This window comes from Schistocerca serialis, chromosome 5, assembly GCF_023864345.2.
Source record: "Schistocerca serialis cubense isolate TAMUIC-IGC-003099 chromosome 5, iqSchSeri2.2, whole genome shotgun sequence".
NCBI classification, from domain to species: domain Eukaryota; kingdom Metazoa; phylum Arthropoda; class Insecta; order Orthoptera; family Acrididae; genus Schistocerca; species Schistocerca serialis.
This window is the reverse complement of record NC_064642.1, coordinates 138,911,069-138,924,447: the sequence shown is the minus strand read 5'-3', so window position 1 is coordinate 138,924,447 and position 13,379 is coordinate 138,911,069. Positions and strand designations below refer to the sequence as shown.

At 45.3% G+C, this 13,379-nt stretch overlaps 1 protein-coding gene across 2 annotated transcripts in view; it reads right to left on the bottom strand.

Moving 5' to 3' along the window:
• Positions 1–13,379, bottom strand: part of LOC126480805 (exocyst complex component 4) — a 241,833-nt gene that overhangs the window by 175,518 nt on the left and 52,936 nt on the right. For both annotated transcript variants that reach the window (XM_050104127.1, XM_050104126.1), the window contains exon 5: positions 4,547–4,761. In XM_050104127.1, coding sequence (XP_049960084.1) covers positions 4,547–4,761 — 215 coding nt within the window. The remainder of the gene's footprint in view (positions 1–4,546; positions 4,762–13,379) is intronic.

Here is a 13,379-nt window from a genome sequence, read left to right as displayed (position 1 = left end):
AGGTGATAAAACATGAGTATAAAGGTATGAGATCAAAACCAAGTCCCAGTTGCCCCTAAGGAAACTACCTGAAGAGCCAAGACCAGAAAAAATTCGACAAGTCCAATCATGTGTGAAAGTTCTTCTCACTATTTTCTTCGATTACAGTGGGACAGTGGATTGTGATTCCTGCCTAATGGTCATATCGTCAATAAGGAATACTACCTGAAAGTTATGATGCCATTTGCATGAAGCTATATGAAGAAAAGGACCAGAATTGCGACAAAACTACTCATGAAAATTGCATCAAGATAATGCTTCCCCATATATCTCAATGACACTTTGTGATATTTTCACAAAAAAACAAAACCATTATGTTGTCTCAGCCACTGTATCCACTGGACATGTCTCCCCTCCAACTCTTTTCTATTCCCGAGGCAAATGAAAGGACATCGTTTCGCCACCACTGAAGAGGTAAGAACAGAATCACTGAAAAAGATGAATACCATAACGAAAAGTGAATTCCAGAAGTGCTCTCAAGATTGGAAAAAACACTGGCACAAGTGTATTATACATGAGGGGATTACTTTGAAGGAAACAAAACTGATGTTGATAAAAATATAAAGACAATTTAAGAAAAACAAAAATTCCCATGCTTCATACACTAACTCTGATTTTGGAAAAGTATCAAGAACAGGAGGGATTTTACAGAGGGAAGCATCTGATGCTCCAACTGTCAAATAGTTTCATAATACGTTATATGTCCTGCTAAGAGACTAATTCTTTCCATGATTATGAAGTATCCAGTCTGAGAAAAACTGCAAATGTCCAGTTCTGGTTTTTACAAGGCTTATGCTTGAACTTTTTAAGGTAAATTCTTGAAAACAACAGAGCAGCAGATTAAATACAGTTAGGTTAAAAGAGCTAACACAGCAAAACAATGAGGCTTGGGTATACGTTGAATTAACTTTCGCTGCTTGTGGAGACTTTTGTTGGAAAAGTTGTGCAGGAAATTTCCTAACAGATTAAAATTGTGTGTCGTACTGAATTAGAACCTAGAATCTTACCTTTTGTGAGCAGCAGGTTCTTTTCAATCTGAACTACCTGAGATCCATTCCTGACCCATTCTCACAGCTTTATTTCCACATCTACCTCATCTCCTACCTTCCTATCTTCACAGAAATTCTCCTGCAAAACTTGCCTTTGGATTGTAGGGGATAAAGTACTGGCAAAAGTAAAGTTGTGAGGATGAGTCATGTGTCATGCTTGGGTAGCTTACTTGGTACATCACTTGCCTGTGAAAGGCAAAGGTCCCAGGTTGGAGTCCTAGTCTGACACACAGTTTTAATGTGCCAGAAAGTTTCAGAACAGCACACACTCTGCTGTAGAGTGAAATTCATTCTGGAAGTGATATATATGAGATATACAGGTTGATGTGGGAGACAGATAGCTTTGAGACAAAGAATACATTGGATATTTTAAAATTTATGTCTGCTTATTTACATTAAACCAAAGACCATCAGTTGCCATTTACTGTAGGCCAGATTTATTTGTGAAAAATAATGTCACCGAGGTGATGCCCATCATTCCAACCAGGCGATTCAAGTATCTTCTCCACATCCCCCATCACAGAGACCTGTCTCTCTTCAGCAATGCCAGCAATTTTTTGCATGACTGCATTCTTCAACACATTTCAAATTTTGCAGTTTGTGCTTATAGACACAGCTCTTGAGGTACCCCCCCCCCCCCCCCCCAAAAAAAAGGAAAAGTCACACAGTGACATGTCTGTAGATCTGGGATGCCAAGGAACAAAGGCAAAACATGAGATAATCTGTCCAGGAAACATGCACCGTAGAAATGCCATTGCAGTGCATGATGTAGCACATCCAGCTGGAAACAAACATGTTTTCAAGAGATTTTTAGCCTCCTCAGTTCTGATTTCGAGAATGTTTCATACAAACGAACATACTCAGAATAAATTAAAGACTGTGGCCCCATTTTATTCAAAAAAATATGGTCCAATAACACCGCAAGAGCCAAGGGCACACCAGATTGTGACTTTTTCAGAATGTAAAGAATGTTGGTAAAATGGAAATGTCGTGTGGCTAGGGCCTCCCGTCGGGTAGACCGTTCGCCTGGCGCAGGTCTTTCGATTTGACGCCACTTCGGCGACCTGCGCGTCAATGGGGATGAAATGATGATGATTAGAACAACACAACACCCAGTCCCTGAGCGGAGAAAATCTCCGACCCAGCCGGGAATCGAACCCGGGCCCTTAGGATTGACAGTCTGTCACGCTGACCACTCAGCTACCGGGGCGGACAGAATGTTGGTGAAAAAGGTGTTGATGCGCATGAGCCCAGTAATGCAGGTTCTGTTTATTGACAGTCCCAATTAAATGAAAATGAGCTTCATCGCCCATCAATAAAATAACATCATCGCTCAAAATTACTTGTATTCTGCAAGTCTTCACACACAGCAAAATTAGTTAGTTTCAGTTGTTGTACAATAAGAAGTTTGTATGGATGGAATTTTAATGTAGGCAAAATTCGTCTAACTGATTCACAATTAATAAAATCTTCTCGGGCTTCCAGCTGTGTCAAGTGGTTAAAATCACACGAGCTTTTCATCAGGCTCTTCTCAGCCATTGTCAAGTGGTAAATTACTGCCGTCTCACTGTGACCTCATTGTTATATAGCTGCCCTGCTAGCTGTGATTTCAGCAGTGTTCTGTTTCTCGCCAAATGTAATATTTTCATCCTGCGCCTACCGCACCTGCTTCAGCCTCCCACTGGCTGGGAACCAGACTGTGCTGAGCTCAAAATGCTGTCCTTATTGATAGCGTTTTCAGATATTTTTATTTCTACTGCTTCTTTTATGATGTGATCCCAAAATCCCATCATCTTCAATGACTGATGTGTCGTCGAATAGAATTCGGTGTGGATTTTCTGGAGTGCATTCTGCCACAGCTGATTTTACAGGATAGAGTAGGTGTAAGCACTACTTGTGTTCAGTCTGGCATCACTTAACAGTGGATACTGCTTGGCTTACATAGTAGCAGCCATATTAGCATGGTATTTTGTACACCACAAGCATTCTAAGTGCCAGATCGTCGTCCACAGTTTTCGTAAGCAGTCATTTTTCCTTCGGGGGCCTGAATATTAATTAGATGCTGTGTCTCTTCAGGAGCCAGCTTCCAACACTTTCCACATTGAGCCACATAAGTTTCTTGTTCTCTTCTTCGGTGGTGTTTTTCCTGTGTGTCTCACCAGTAACAGCCTATAATAACTGACAGTGATTGTAGCTGTTTTCATGTAACACTTTTCAGAGGTGGCTTAGTCCTAGTTCAAGACTGATTGTTAGTTCACTAGCATGACACCTAGCTGACCATCCTGGGCTTCTGACTATTGCTTCCCTTACCCTTGCAACGTTTTCAGCATCTTGGGCCTGTATGCTTCTTACTCAGTGTCAACCAAGATTGAAACATACATAAAACGTTAGTTGTGTAGCTGTAACAGACTCACCACTTCTAACAAAACTGTCACAGATGAACAAACAAGGTTTTTAAGTTTCACTGCTCCACTGTAACTGAAATGGCATCTTGTGTGGAGAAAAACTATCCCCTCCCCCCCACCAAAATCTTTTCTCACTACTGCACTCTCAGTACTGCCCAGTTCAAAACCAGCCATTTTCCATGTGTCAAATTGTACATGTGGGAGGCATCATAAACTATAAATATAAATTACGACAACTTACAGAGCACAGAAGTGTGAAACCCAATTATCACTAGTCTAACCAAGAAAGGAAGACAATAGTTATAAGGCTGTGATAGATGTTAAAAATTTCTCAATACCCAGAACTGACCCCAAAAGAAAAATACACTTCAGAAAACCACAAATCACAAAGAGACAAAACCTTCTTCACAGAGGAAAAAATGGATAAGGATAATTCCGGGGTGAAGAAATTCTGTTTGTTGTGAGGATGAGGAGAACAAAAAATTCCAAAAGGTAGCATTAGTGTATTCACTTGTAATTATGTCTACTTACAGTACTGGACTTTCACCTCCCGAAGTAAGAACTTCGTAATTTTACAATAACTCACATTTACAAAAAATGGTTCAAATGGCTCTGAGCACTATGGGACTTAACATCTGTGGTCATCAGTCCCCTAGAACTTAGAACTACTTAAACCTAACTAACCTAAGGACATCACACACATCCATGCCCGAGGCAGGATTCGAACCTGCGACCGTAGCAGTCGAGCGGTTCCGGACTGAGCGCCTTAACCGCGAGACCACCGCGGCCGGCTCACATTTTCACATAACTACTTTATATTTCATATAACATGACAAATGAGGTTCAAAAGAATGTAGAAATCTACAGCTTACACATTAGTATATAAATTTCATTCCCTTTAACGTAACATTACAGGTATTTTTATTATACTAGCTCTTTAAACAATCTAGTGAGGATGAGATGAGACTTTTTCAGAAAATGTTTCTAAGTACATGGAATCAGTCATTATTATCACACAAGACATGGAAACATTGCGTATATTAATATAAGTACCTGCTTCCCTGACTGATGTTAGTACCAGGATCCAACAAGTGTCTGGAACTTTTCGTGGAAGCACGAAGTTCAGAGCCCCGTTGAAATGGTGAAAGTGAACCCGACAGCAAGTTGTCACGTCCAGACCCCTGGCGGCGCAGAGGGATGTTCTCCTGAAGCTTACGGTGTGTGTACAGCTGCTGGCTCAGCTCCTCGGTAAGTTTCGTGTGTAGTATCTACATGTCAACATCGGAGAATTGTAAAAAACGTTTGTATGACAAAGAAGCAGTAAAGTACAAACAGTATGCATCTCTCTCTGCTCACTGGAGAGTACACTATACATTCACACTCTTCACTTCCCTATTCAATGTAAATACCCAAAGCAGAATACATCACCTTGAATGGTTTTAAGCAGGTCATCTGAGATTATTTTCAGAATGTTATTAACTACGTGTGTTTCCAATTCTTACTTTGAAATACAGAAATATTTGAAGGAATCTTCAAAGCTTACACAGTTTTGTCTCTGTTGTTGCTTCGTCAGTTGTTATCTTAGCTGATGAAATGTAATAGGTGTTCTATGTTTTCAACTGCTTGTCTAATCCTATTTTCATTATAGCTTTCCATATTCTCTCAAAGACATTTCCAAATAGTTTTGTTTCACCTGTAAACTCTAACATGTCACTATTAACATTAGCCTGGACCTCTTGCTTTCTCTTTAATTACTGTAGAAGGGGAGAGACTAGAATGAATGGAGAGGGGGGGATGCAGAGGAAAAGGGGACATAAGGGAACAAGAGAGAGTGTAGAGGGTGAATAAAGGAACAAGAGTGGGTGCAGAAGGTGAGGGAAGGGAACAAGAGTGGGCACAGAGGGTGAGACAAGGGAACAAGAGTGGGCACAGAGGGTGAGGCAAGGGAACAAGACTGGGCTTCAGTTTGTCATCAATGTGTAAACCTAGACATCTTGTCACTGTTTTGCACAGCAAAGTTGTGTTATTTAGCTTAATAGTGGGGTTTTAAGTTCACCTTTTAGTAGTAAGTACACTGTTTTATTAGCTGCAGTTGTTGGTTTATTGTTGTTACACCATTCATTTATGTCTTAGAGGAGCTGTGTAGTTGATTGTTCTAAGTGTCTTCCTGAGTTTCCTGACACCAAGAGCAAATCATCATCATATGGTACTATCCCCTTTGTTCTGTCATCTCTTCTAGGCTGTCTATCAGTGGCGCAATAGCAATGACCGAAAATAGGGTCCACATATGAGGCGATTTTCTTGACAACCCTTCGGTGCCCCATCTGCCATTCTACATTTCTGTCTCTGCAATAGTCTAGGATGCTGTTATATAAAACTGTTGGGATTTGTATTTGTCTTCTTTGCAAATAGCGCAGGCCACAACAGGCTGTCAAAAGCCCAAGATATATCAATTAATATTGCCACCACACATTCGTCCTGTGTGCTCTGGGTTACAAGTACAGCCCTTTTTACTGTAATATCAACAGACTTGTGTGGCATGAAGGCATACTGATGTGGACTGAGGGCCAGAAGTTGTCTGTGTGACTGTAGTCTGTCACACAATAGCCTCTCCAGGACCTGGCCTAGTAAATTCAGTTTACTGATCAGCCTATATGGTTTTGGGTCTGTTGAGCCCTTGTCCTCTCATTTTTTGATAATCACTGCATTGGCTGTCTCCCAACAGGGGCTGAGGATGATCTGCAGTGCACCAGTTTTAATGGTTTCTGAGTCAATTCCATCTGCACCCAGAGTTTTTCTCTCTGTAAGTTTTGTTATTTTCAATGCAAGCTCTTCACTAGTGAAAGGAGTAGTGATTCCACCATTTATGTAGTTAATGTCCATTTGTCTGCATAGGTCTATGTGATGGTGTCAGTCATGTGGAGGGTCATCATCTGGCAGCAGCTTGTTTAACAGCTACTAGGCCAAGCATCTCCAGTCCTACATCATTGTACTGTTTTGTTGCTTTATTGTTGCCATTACCACTGGGGTTTTTATTCTCTCAGATTGTATCTTGAAGAGCTCCCCTGATATGTTATTCTGTAACTTGGACCTCACAAAACTGTCCCAATGGTCCTGCTTCATTTTTTGTAATTTGTTTTTGTATCATCATTTGGCTTTAAGGTATTGTTGCAGTATGACTTCATTTTCTTATGTTGTCTTTGCTCATTGGTAGTATCGTCTTTTATATTGGAAGTTCTTCCTCAGTTTTGTTAATAATGTCGATCATGGTATACTTTGTTTATGTATGTCACTGATTAGTGGGATTGCAGCAATCTGAGCCTTCTGTAGTAGGTCACGTAATATGCATACTCAGCAATCAGAACATCACTGGGTGGCATGCAAGGCAAATTCTTTTACAGGATCATTTAATTTCTGCCAGTTTGCCCTTTTCAGCAACAATTGGGTGGTCGCTGATGAGAGCGAGCAAGTGAGTGAGTGAGTGAGTGAGTGAGTGAGTGAGTGAGCGAGTGTGTGTAATTATTGCATTGTGATCACTGTGAGTTCATCTGTCATGTAATTGCCAATCAGTGATATGTGTTACAGATGTTCCGTTTGCTAATAAAATGCCTCCAGCATTTTTACAGTAAATTGAGGCTCGCCCTGCCTTACTGAGCACGAAGTCCACTCATTGATGATCCCCATTATAACTTGTCCTTTAGTTTCTGTCCAATCAGCATGCCAGAATGCTAAGTATGTGTAAATGTCCATGAAGATGAGTAGTCTTTTTACCCTGAAGAAACCCGACATTTCCCTCACTGAGTTTCCGAAGGATCCTACGTCATGTGAGTACTGCATGTATAAATATGTGACTATTTGCGATTTCCTTCCTTGTGTAATTTCTGCTGTTACAAAATGTTCAGTACATAGTTGCATTATATTTGTCACACTGATTTGTGTGTTTGTTACAACAATTGCTGCTTTGGCATCTTTTAACCATTGGGTTGGGAGACCAGGTATTTAACCGTCACACACATAAGATTCCTGTAAATAAACAACATCTGCTAGTACTTTGTCCATCAACTTGCTTAGTTTTGTACTAACCATTTTACTCCTCATTCAGATCATATGTACTCATGATGGGTGATATCTTGTGTATGCATAGCTCTTGGGCCCACTTTCTAGAAACTCAAAGTAAATGTGCCCTTGTGCTCTCACTAAGTCCTTGTAGATGCTATTTACATCCAAACCCTCTTCACTACATGTACACACCACCCCTAGGAGTCTATACAGCTTCTGTTTGTCAGTCGGGAGGTTTTCTGTTCATGGGACCATGAAATCGGCCTGTTCCATAGTTGGATAACATATTTTATTACCTTCTGGATAATTATGTTGTGTTACTAACAGTAGAGCAGTTTGAAATATGTCTGTTTTCAAGTTTGCTTAAGCAGGTGTCTGTAGTGAATTGTTATTCATTTATCATGTTCCTGTGTACTGAGCTAATCTTGTGATTGGCTGGTTTGCTCATTTGTGTTTGTTCTTAGTGCTTCTGCAGTAGTTGTACTTACCACAGTTATTTGTTCTCCATTGTTTGCATCATGTAACAGGGCATGTTAGAAGTCTGGTTTTGCTATCGGTGTATCTGTATGGACAGGATACCCTGAGGGGCAGAGTACACCCCGAGGGGCAGAGTACGCCCCGAGGGGGAGAGTACGCCCCGAGGGGGAGAGTATGCCCCGAGGGGGAAGGGGAGATGGGGGGGAAGGGGAGATGGGGGGGACAGGAAATGAGGGATAGAGGGAAAGGATGTGTGAAGTGGGAAACTGCGTAAAGAGATAGAAGAGGAAGCATATGTGTGAGGAGAGGAAAACAACAAATGGGTCGAAAAGGAAATGTAGCAGACAGGAGATAAAGAGTGGTAGAAAGCAGAATAACATGAAGAAAAAGAGGGAGAGAAAAGTGGGATGGAGAAGAGAAACTCAGGACAGAGGAGGGAAAGGGATAGAGGAGGGAAAGGGATACAGGAGGGAAAAGAGGGATACAGGAGGGAAAAGAAGGATACAGGGAGGGAAAAGAGGGTACAGGGAGGGAAAAGAGGGTACAGGGTGGGAAATAAGGGGTGACAGCAGGAGAGAAGGTTAGGGGGCGGCAAGAATGGGTGGGGGGCAGCAAGGAGGGGTGGGAGTGGAAAGTAAGGGTGAGGGGCGACAAGGAGGGATGGAGCACAGTGATGAGCAGGGAAGTGCAGCAAGGAGCAGAGAGGTGCAGCAAGTAGCAGAGAGGTGGGGCAAGGAAGGGTGGGGGGGCGGCAAGTAATGCGGTGAGACAACAAGGGGTTGCGGGCCACAAGGAGGGCGGGGGCAGCAAGGGGGCCAGGGGTAGCAAGGGGGTGGGGGCTGCAAGGTGGCAGGCAAGGAGGGGCGGGGCAGAGGGAACGATGGCGGGCGGAGGGGTAGAAGGCGGGCAGAGGGGTAGAGGGCGGGCGGAGGGGTAGAGGGCGGGCGGAGGGGTAGAGGGCGGGCGGAGGGGTAGAGGGCGGGCGGAGGGGTAGAGGGCGGGCGGAGGGAAAGTGGGCGGGCGGAGGGAAAGTGGGCGGGCGGAGGGAAAGAGGGTGGGCGGAGGGAAAGAGGGTGGGCGGAGGGAAAGAGGGTGGGTGGAGGGAAAGAGGGTGGGTGGAGGGAAAGAGGGTGGGTGGAGGGAAAGAGGGTGGGTGGAGGGAAAGAGGGTGGGTGGAGGGAAAGAGGGTGGGTGGAGGGAAAGAGGGTAGGTGGAGGGAAAGAGGGTAGGTGGAGGGAAAGAGGGTAGGAGGAGGCAGAATAGAAGGGTAGAAGGCAGAATGGAAGGGTAAGGGGCATGAGAGAAGGGTAGAAGTAGGGAAAAAAGGGTAGGATGTGGGAAAGAAGTATAGGAGTAGGGAAAAAAGGGTAGGATGTGGGAAAGAAGTATAGGAACAGAGAAAAGGGTTGAGGGCAGGAAAGATGGGATAGGGTGAGAAAAAATGGCAGGGAGTGGGAACAAATTGCAAGAGGTGGGAATGAATGCCACGGGCAGGAAATAGTGGCTGTGGGGGGGAAAGGGGGGTAGGGGACGAGATAGGAAGACAGGTGGTTGACAGGCAGATAGCAGTGGGTAACAGGCAGATAGTGGTGGGAAAGAGGGAGAGACAGGGGGGGGTGAAAGAAGGAGGCAAAGGGGGGAAAGAGGGAGTGAAGTGGGTTAGAGAGATGCTGAAGACGCAGACAGTTGGTATACGTGGTGCGATGTGGGAAAGATGGGGTGAGAGAAAAGACAGGGGTGAAGGCAAAGACAAGGGAAATAAGCAAATGGGAACAGGAGACGAGGTAATGAGGTGAGTGCAAGGTGGGAAGAGGTGAACTGTGAAACAGGGAGAGAAGAGCAAAAGAGAGCAAGAAGTAAAAATGCTGGGATGTTGAAAGAGGTTCGGAAGGTGTAAGGAAGGGGCAGAGGGAGAAGACAGAAGGCGAGACAGGTGAGTCAGACGGCGATGGCAGGGGGGGGGGGGCAGACACAGGGCAACAGGAGGGGAGAGACAGGGTGATAGGGGGGAGACACAAGGCGACAGGGGTGGGGGGCAGAGAAAGGGTGATGGCGGGGAGACACAGGGCTGTGGGGCGGAAGAGACAGGGCGATGGGTTGGGGGCCCGACACGGGGCGCCAGGGGAGGCCGACACTGGGCGCCAGGGGGGGCCGACACTGGGCGCCAGGGGGGGCCGACACTGGGCGCCAGGGGGGGCCGACACTGGGCGCCAGGGGGGGCCGACACTGGGCGCCAGGGGGGGCCGACACTGGGGGGCAGGGGGCCGACACAGGGGGGCAGGGGGCAGACACAGGAGGGCAGGGGGCAGACACAGGGGGGCAGGGGGCAGACACAGGGGGGCAGGGGACAGACACAGGGGGGCAGGGGACAGACACAGGGGGGCAGGGGACAGACACAGGGGGGCAGGGGACAGACACAGGGGGGCAGGGGACAGACACAGGGGGGCAGGGGACAGACACAGGGGGGCAGGGGAGGAGGCACAGGGCAAGGTGATTAGATTGGATTGATGGGGTTCAGGGACCAAACTAAAATGTCAGCAGTCCCTCCATCCTATAAGTGTCAAGCCAGGAAAAGTCCTTAGAGAGGAAGGACACATAAGATATAGCCTGAAAAAGCCGACTGCAACCTATAATCAATAAAATCAAGAGACAGAAGTAATTGTAAACAAGAAAGTCATAAGAGGGTAAAGATGGGTGAGTTGCTCTACCCAGAAAGCAGCTGAAGGGACTTGGGACATGTTATGCTATTGGAGACACAATCTCTGCATCTAACTGGTGTTTCCTCACCCTCCATTAACACAAGAGAACTCGCAACACAGACAAGTTGACAAAATCTCAGAAAAATAAAACAATGATGATGAGCCAGTGAAGCAACACCAGATGTAAAGGAACAAGAAGAATCAAAATGGTGGGGAGGGCAGGAGCCAGGCTGGACCAATAAGCAAAGGCAGTCATGAACCCCTTATGTTGGAGGTGGCACAGGGCACCCTTCCAATCCCTCAAGCAGCTGATGAGACTAATGTACCCTATGTCACAGAAAGGAGTAAAAACTACTTCCATCGATAAAATGTCAAAGCAAATCAGGCACTTTGGCTTCATCTGCTAGCACCAGAGATAGTGTGTCAGCAAGTACAGGCTGACAATTATTGAACTATATGAAATAAAATCGTCATAACTTCTGAACGGTTGTGTTAGAATGTTCAAACTGCACAGCTGGCCCTGGTGCACGATAGGAATTAGTATGTGCCTGTATGGTTTGGTTTAATGACGAAGCCCACTTTCATTTGGATGGCTTTGTCAATAAGCAAAATTGGAGCATTTGGGGGACTGAGAATCCGCATTTCATGATTGAAAAGTGTCTTTGCCCTCTATGGATGACTGTGTAATGTGCAACGTCCAGGCACAGAATAATCAGTGCAATATTCCTTGATGGCACGGTGACTAACGAATGGTAGGTGAAGGTTATGGAAGACTATTTCATCTCCATTATCCAAAGTGACCCTGATTTTGACAAGGTGTGGTTCATTCAACACAGAGTTCGAACCCATCAAAGCAGGAGCATGTTTGATGTCCTGGAGGTGAACTTTGGGGATCACATTCTGGCTATGGGTACCCAGAGGCCACTGACATGGGCCTCGATCGGGCGCCATATTCTTCGGATCTGAACACATGCAACTCCTTTTCATGGGGCTATATTAAAGACAAAGTGTACAGCAATAACCCCAAAACCACTGCAGAAAACAGCCATTCAGGAGGTCATTGACAGCATCCATGTTCCAACCCTTCAGCGGGTCATGCAGAATTTTGCTATTCGTCTGCACCACATCATTGCCAATGATAGTAGACATACTGAACATGTTATAACCTAAATCTGAATGTCTGTAGTGACGTTTACATCTTGAATAAAGTGTGTGTGCACTTCATAGTTTGTAACTAATTTACATTTTTTTCATATAGTTCAATAATTGTCACCCTGTATAAGGTTTTGCTATAAGGTGGCCAAACAGAGGGCGGTCCAGTAAGATGTGGGCCATCACCATATGGACATCACATTGACAGTGGGCTGGATCCTCACATCATAGGATGTGACCATGAGTCAGCCACATGTGGCCAATGCTAGTCGAAAAGAGAACAGCAGAATCCCTGAGAGGAGCATGAAGGGAAGACTTTCATAATTTGTTTGGAGGAACCAAGGAACACTAATCCATATTCGAAGCCTCCAACAACTGATGGCAGGCAGTTCATTGAAAGTCTGATTATGGTACCCCAATCTTCAAAGTCCACATCTTGGTAGCACACTTGGCCAACCAGTCAGCATGTTCATTCCCTGGGATTCCACTGTGACCAGGGATCACAACTGGGTGGAGATCACACAGGAGATTCTGGATAGTCATAGCTAATACTTGTTGAAGTTAGCATCTATCAATAGCCTCAAGACTAATCAGGGAGTCCCTGGCAATTAAGGACACCTCACTGATGCTGGAACTAATGTGACTGAGAGCTCAAGTGATAGCCACTAATTCTGCAGTGAATACACTGCATCCGTTCGGCAGGGACCAGTTCACTGCACCTTGCATGTGTGGTGACAACATTGGTTCATCTGTTGACCATGGAGTCATTGGTGTATACCACTTCCAAATCCAGTACTGCATCAAGAATAGCCACGAGCAGGCAGCGAAAAACCATGGGGGTTAACAGAGTACAGAGTAGGTTGGTTGGTTGGTTTGGGGGAGAGGGGGGGGGGGGGGGGGGGGGGGGACCAAACTGCTTGGTCATCTTTTGGTCCAAAGAATAGGCCGACTTAGATCCAAGGATTGAATACACACCATGGGGCCACACACAATTGCTACCTGACAAGAGGAGTGGGGGGAAGTTGGAGTTCAGAGCAGAGACACAGTATGCGAACAGTGATTGTGATTCCACTCCTCAGCCTCTGTTGTGGGGGGGAATCTCCCTGCTAAGGGGAGCAGCAAATGTGTATCACATGTCGAACAGCAGTTGTCTGCACATGATATGTAGTGAATGGACCGCAGCCTCCACAAGAAGGCTACTCACAGGACTGGGCCAAAAGCCACCTGTTGCAAGATAGAACCCACAATGGTGTATAAGGTGCATCATTCTCAATGCTGAGCCATATGCCAGACTCCCATAGTCATGGCACAACAGGGTCAGAGCTCCGTAAAGCCACCAAAGTGTAGAGCAGTCTACACCCCAGCTAGTGTTACTGAGGCAGTTAAAAGTATTAAGGTGTGACCAGCATCTTCTCTTAAATTGGTGAAGATGGGGGAGCCATGTCGATTTGGCATTAATACCAGTTTCAAAAAGTGATAAGACTCCGCTGCATTGACAA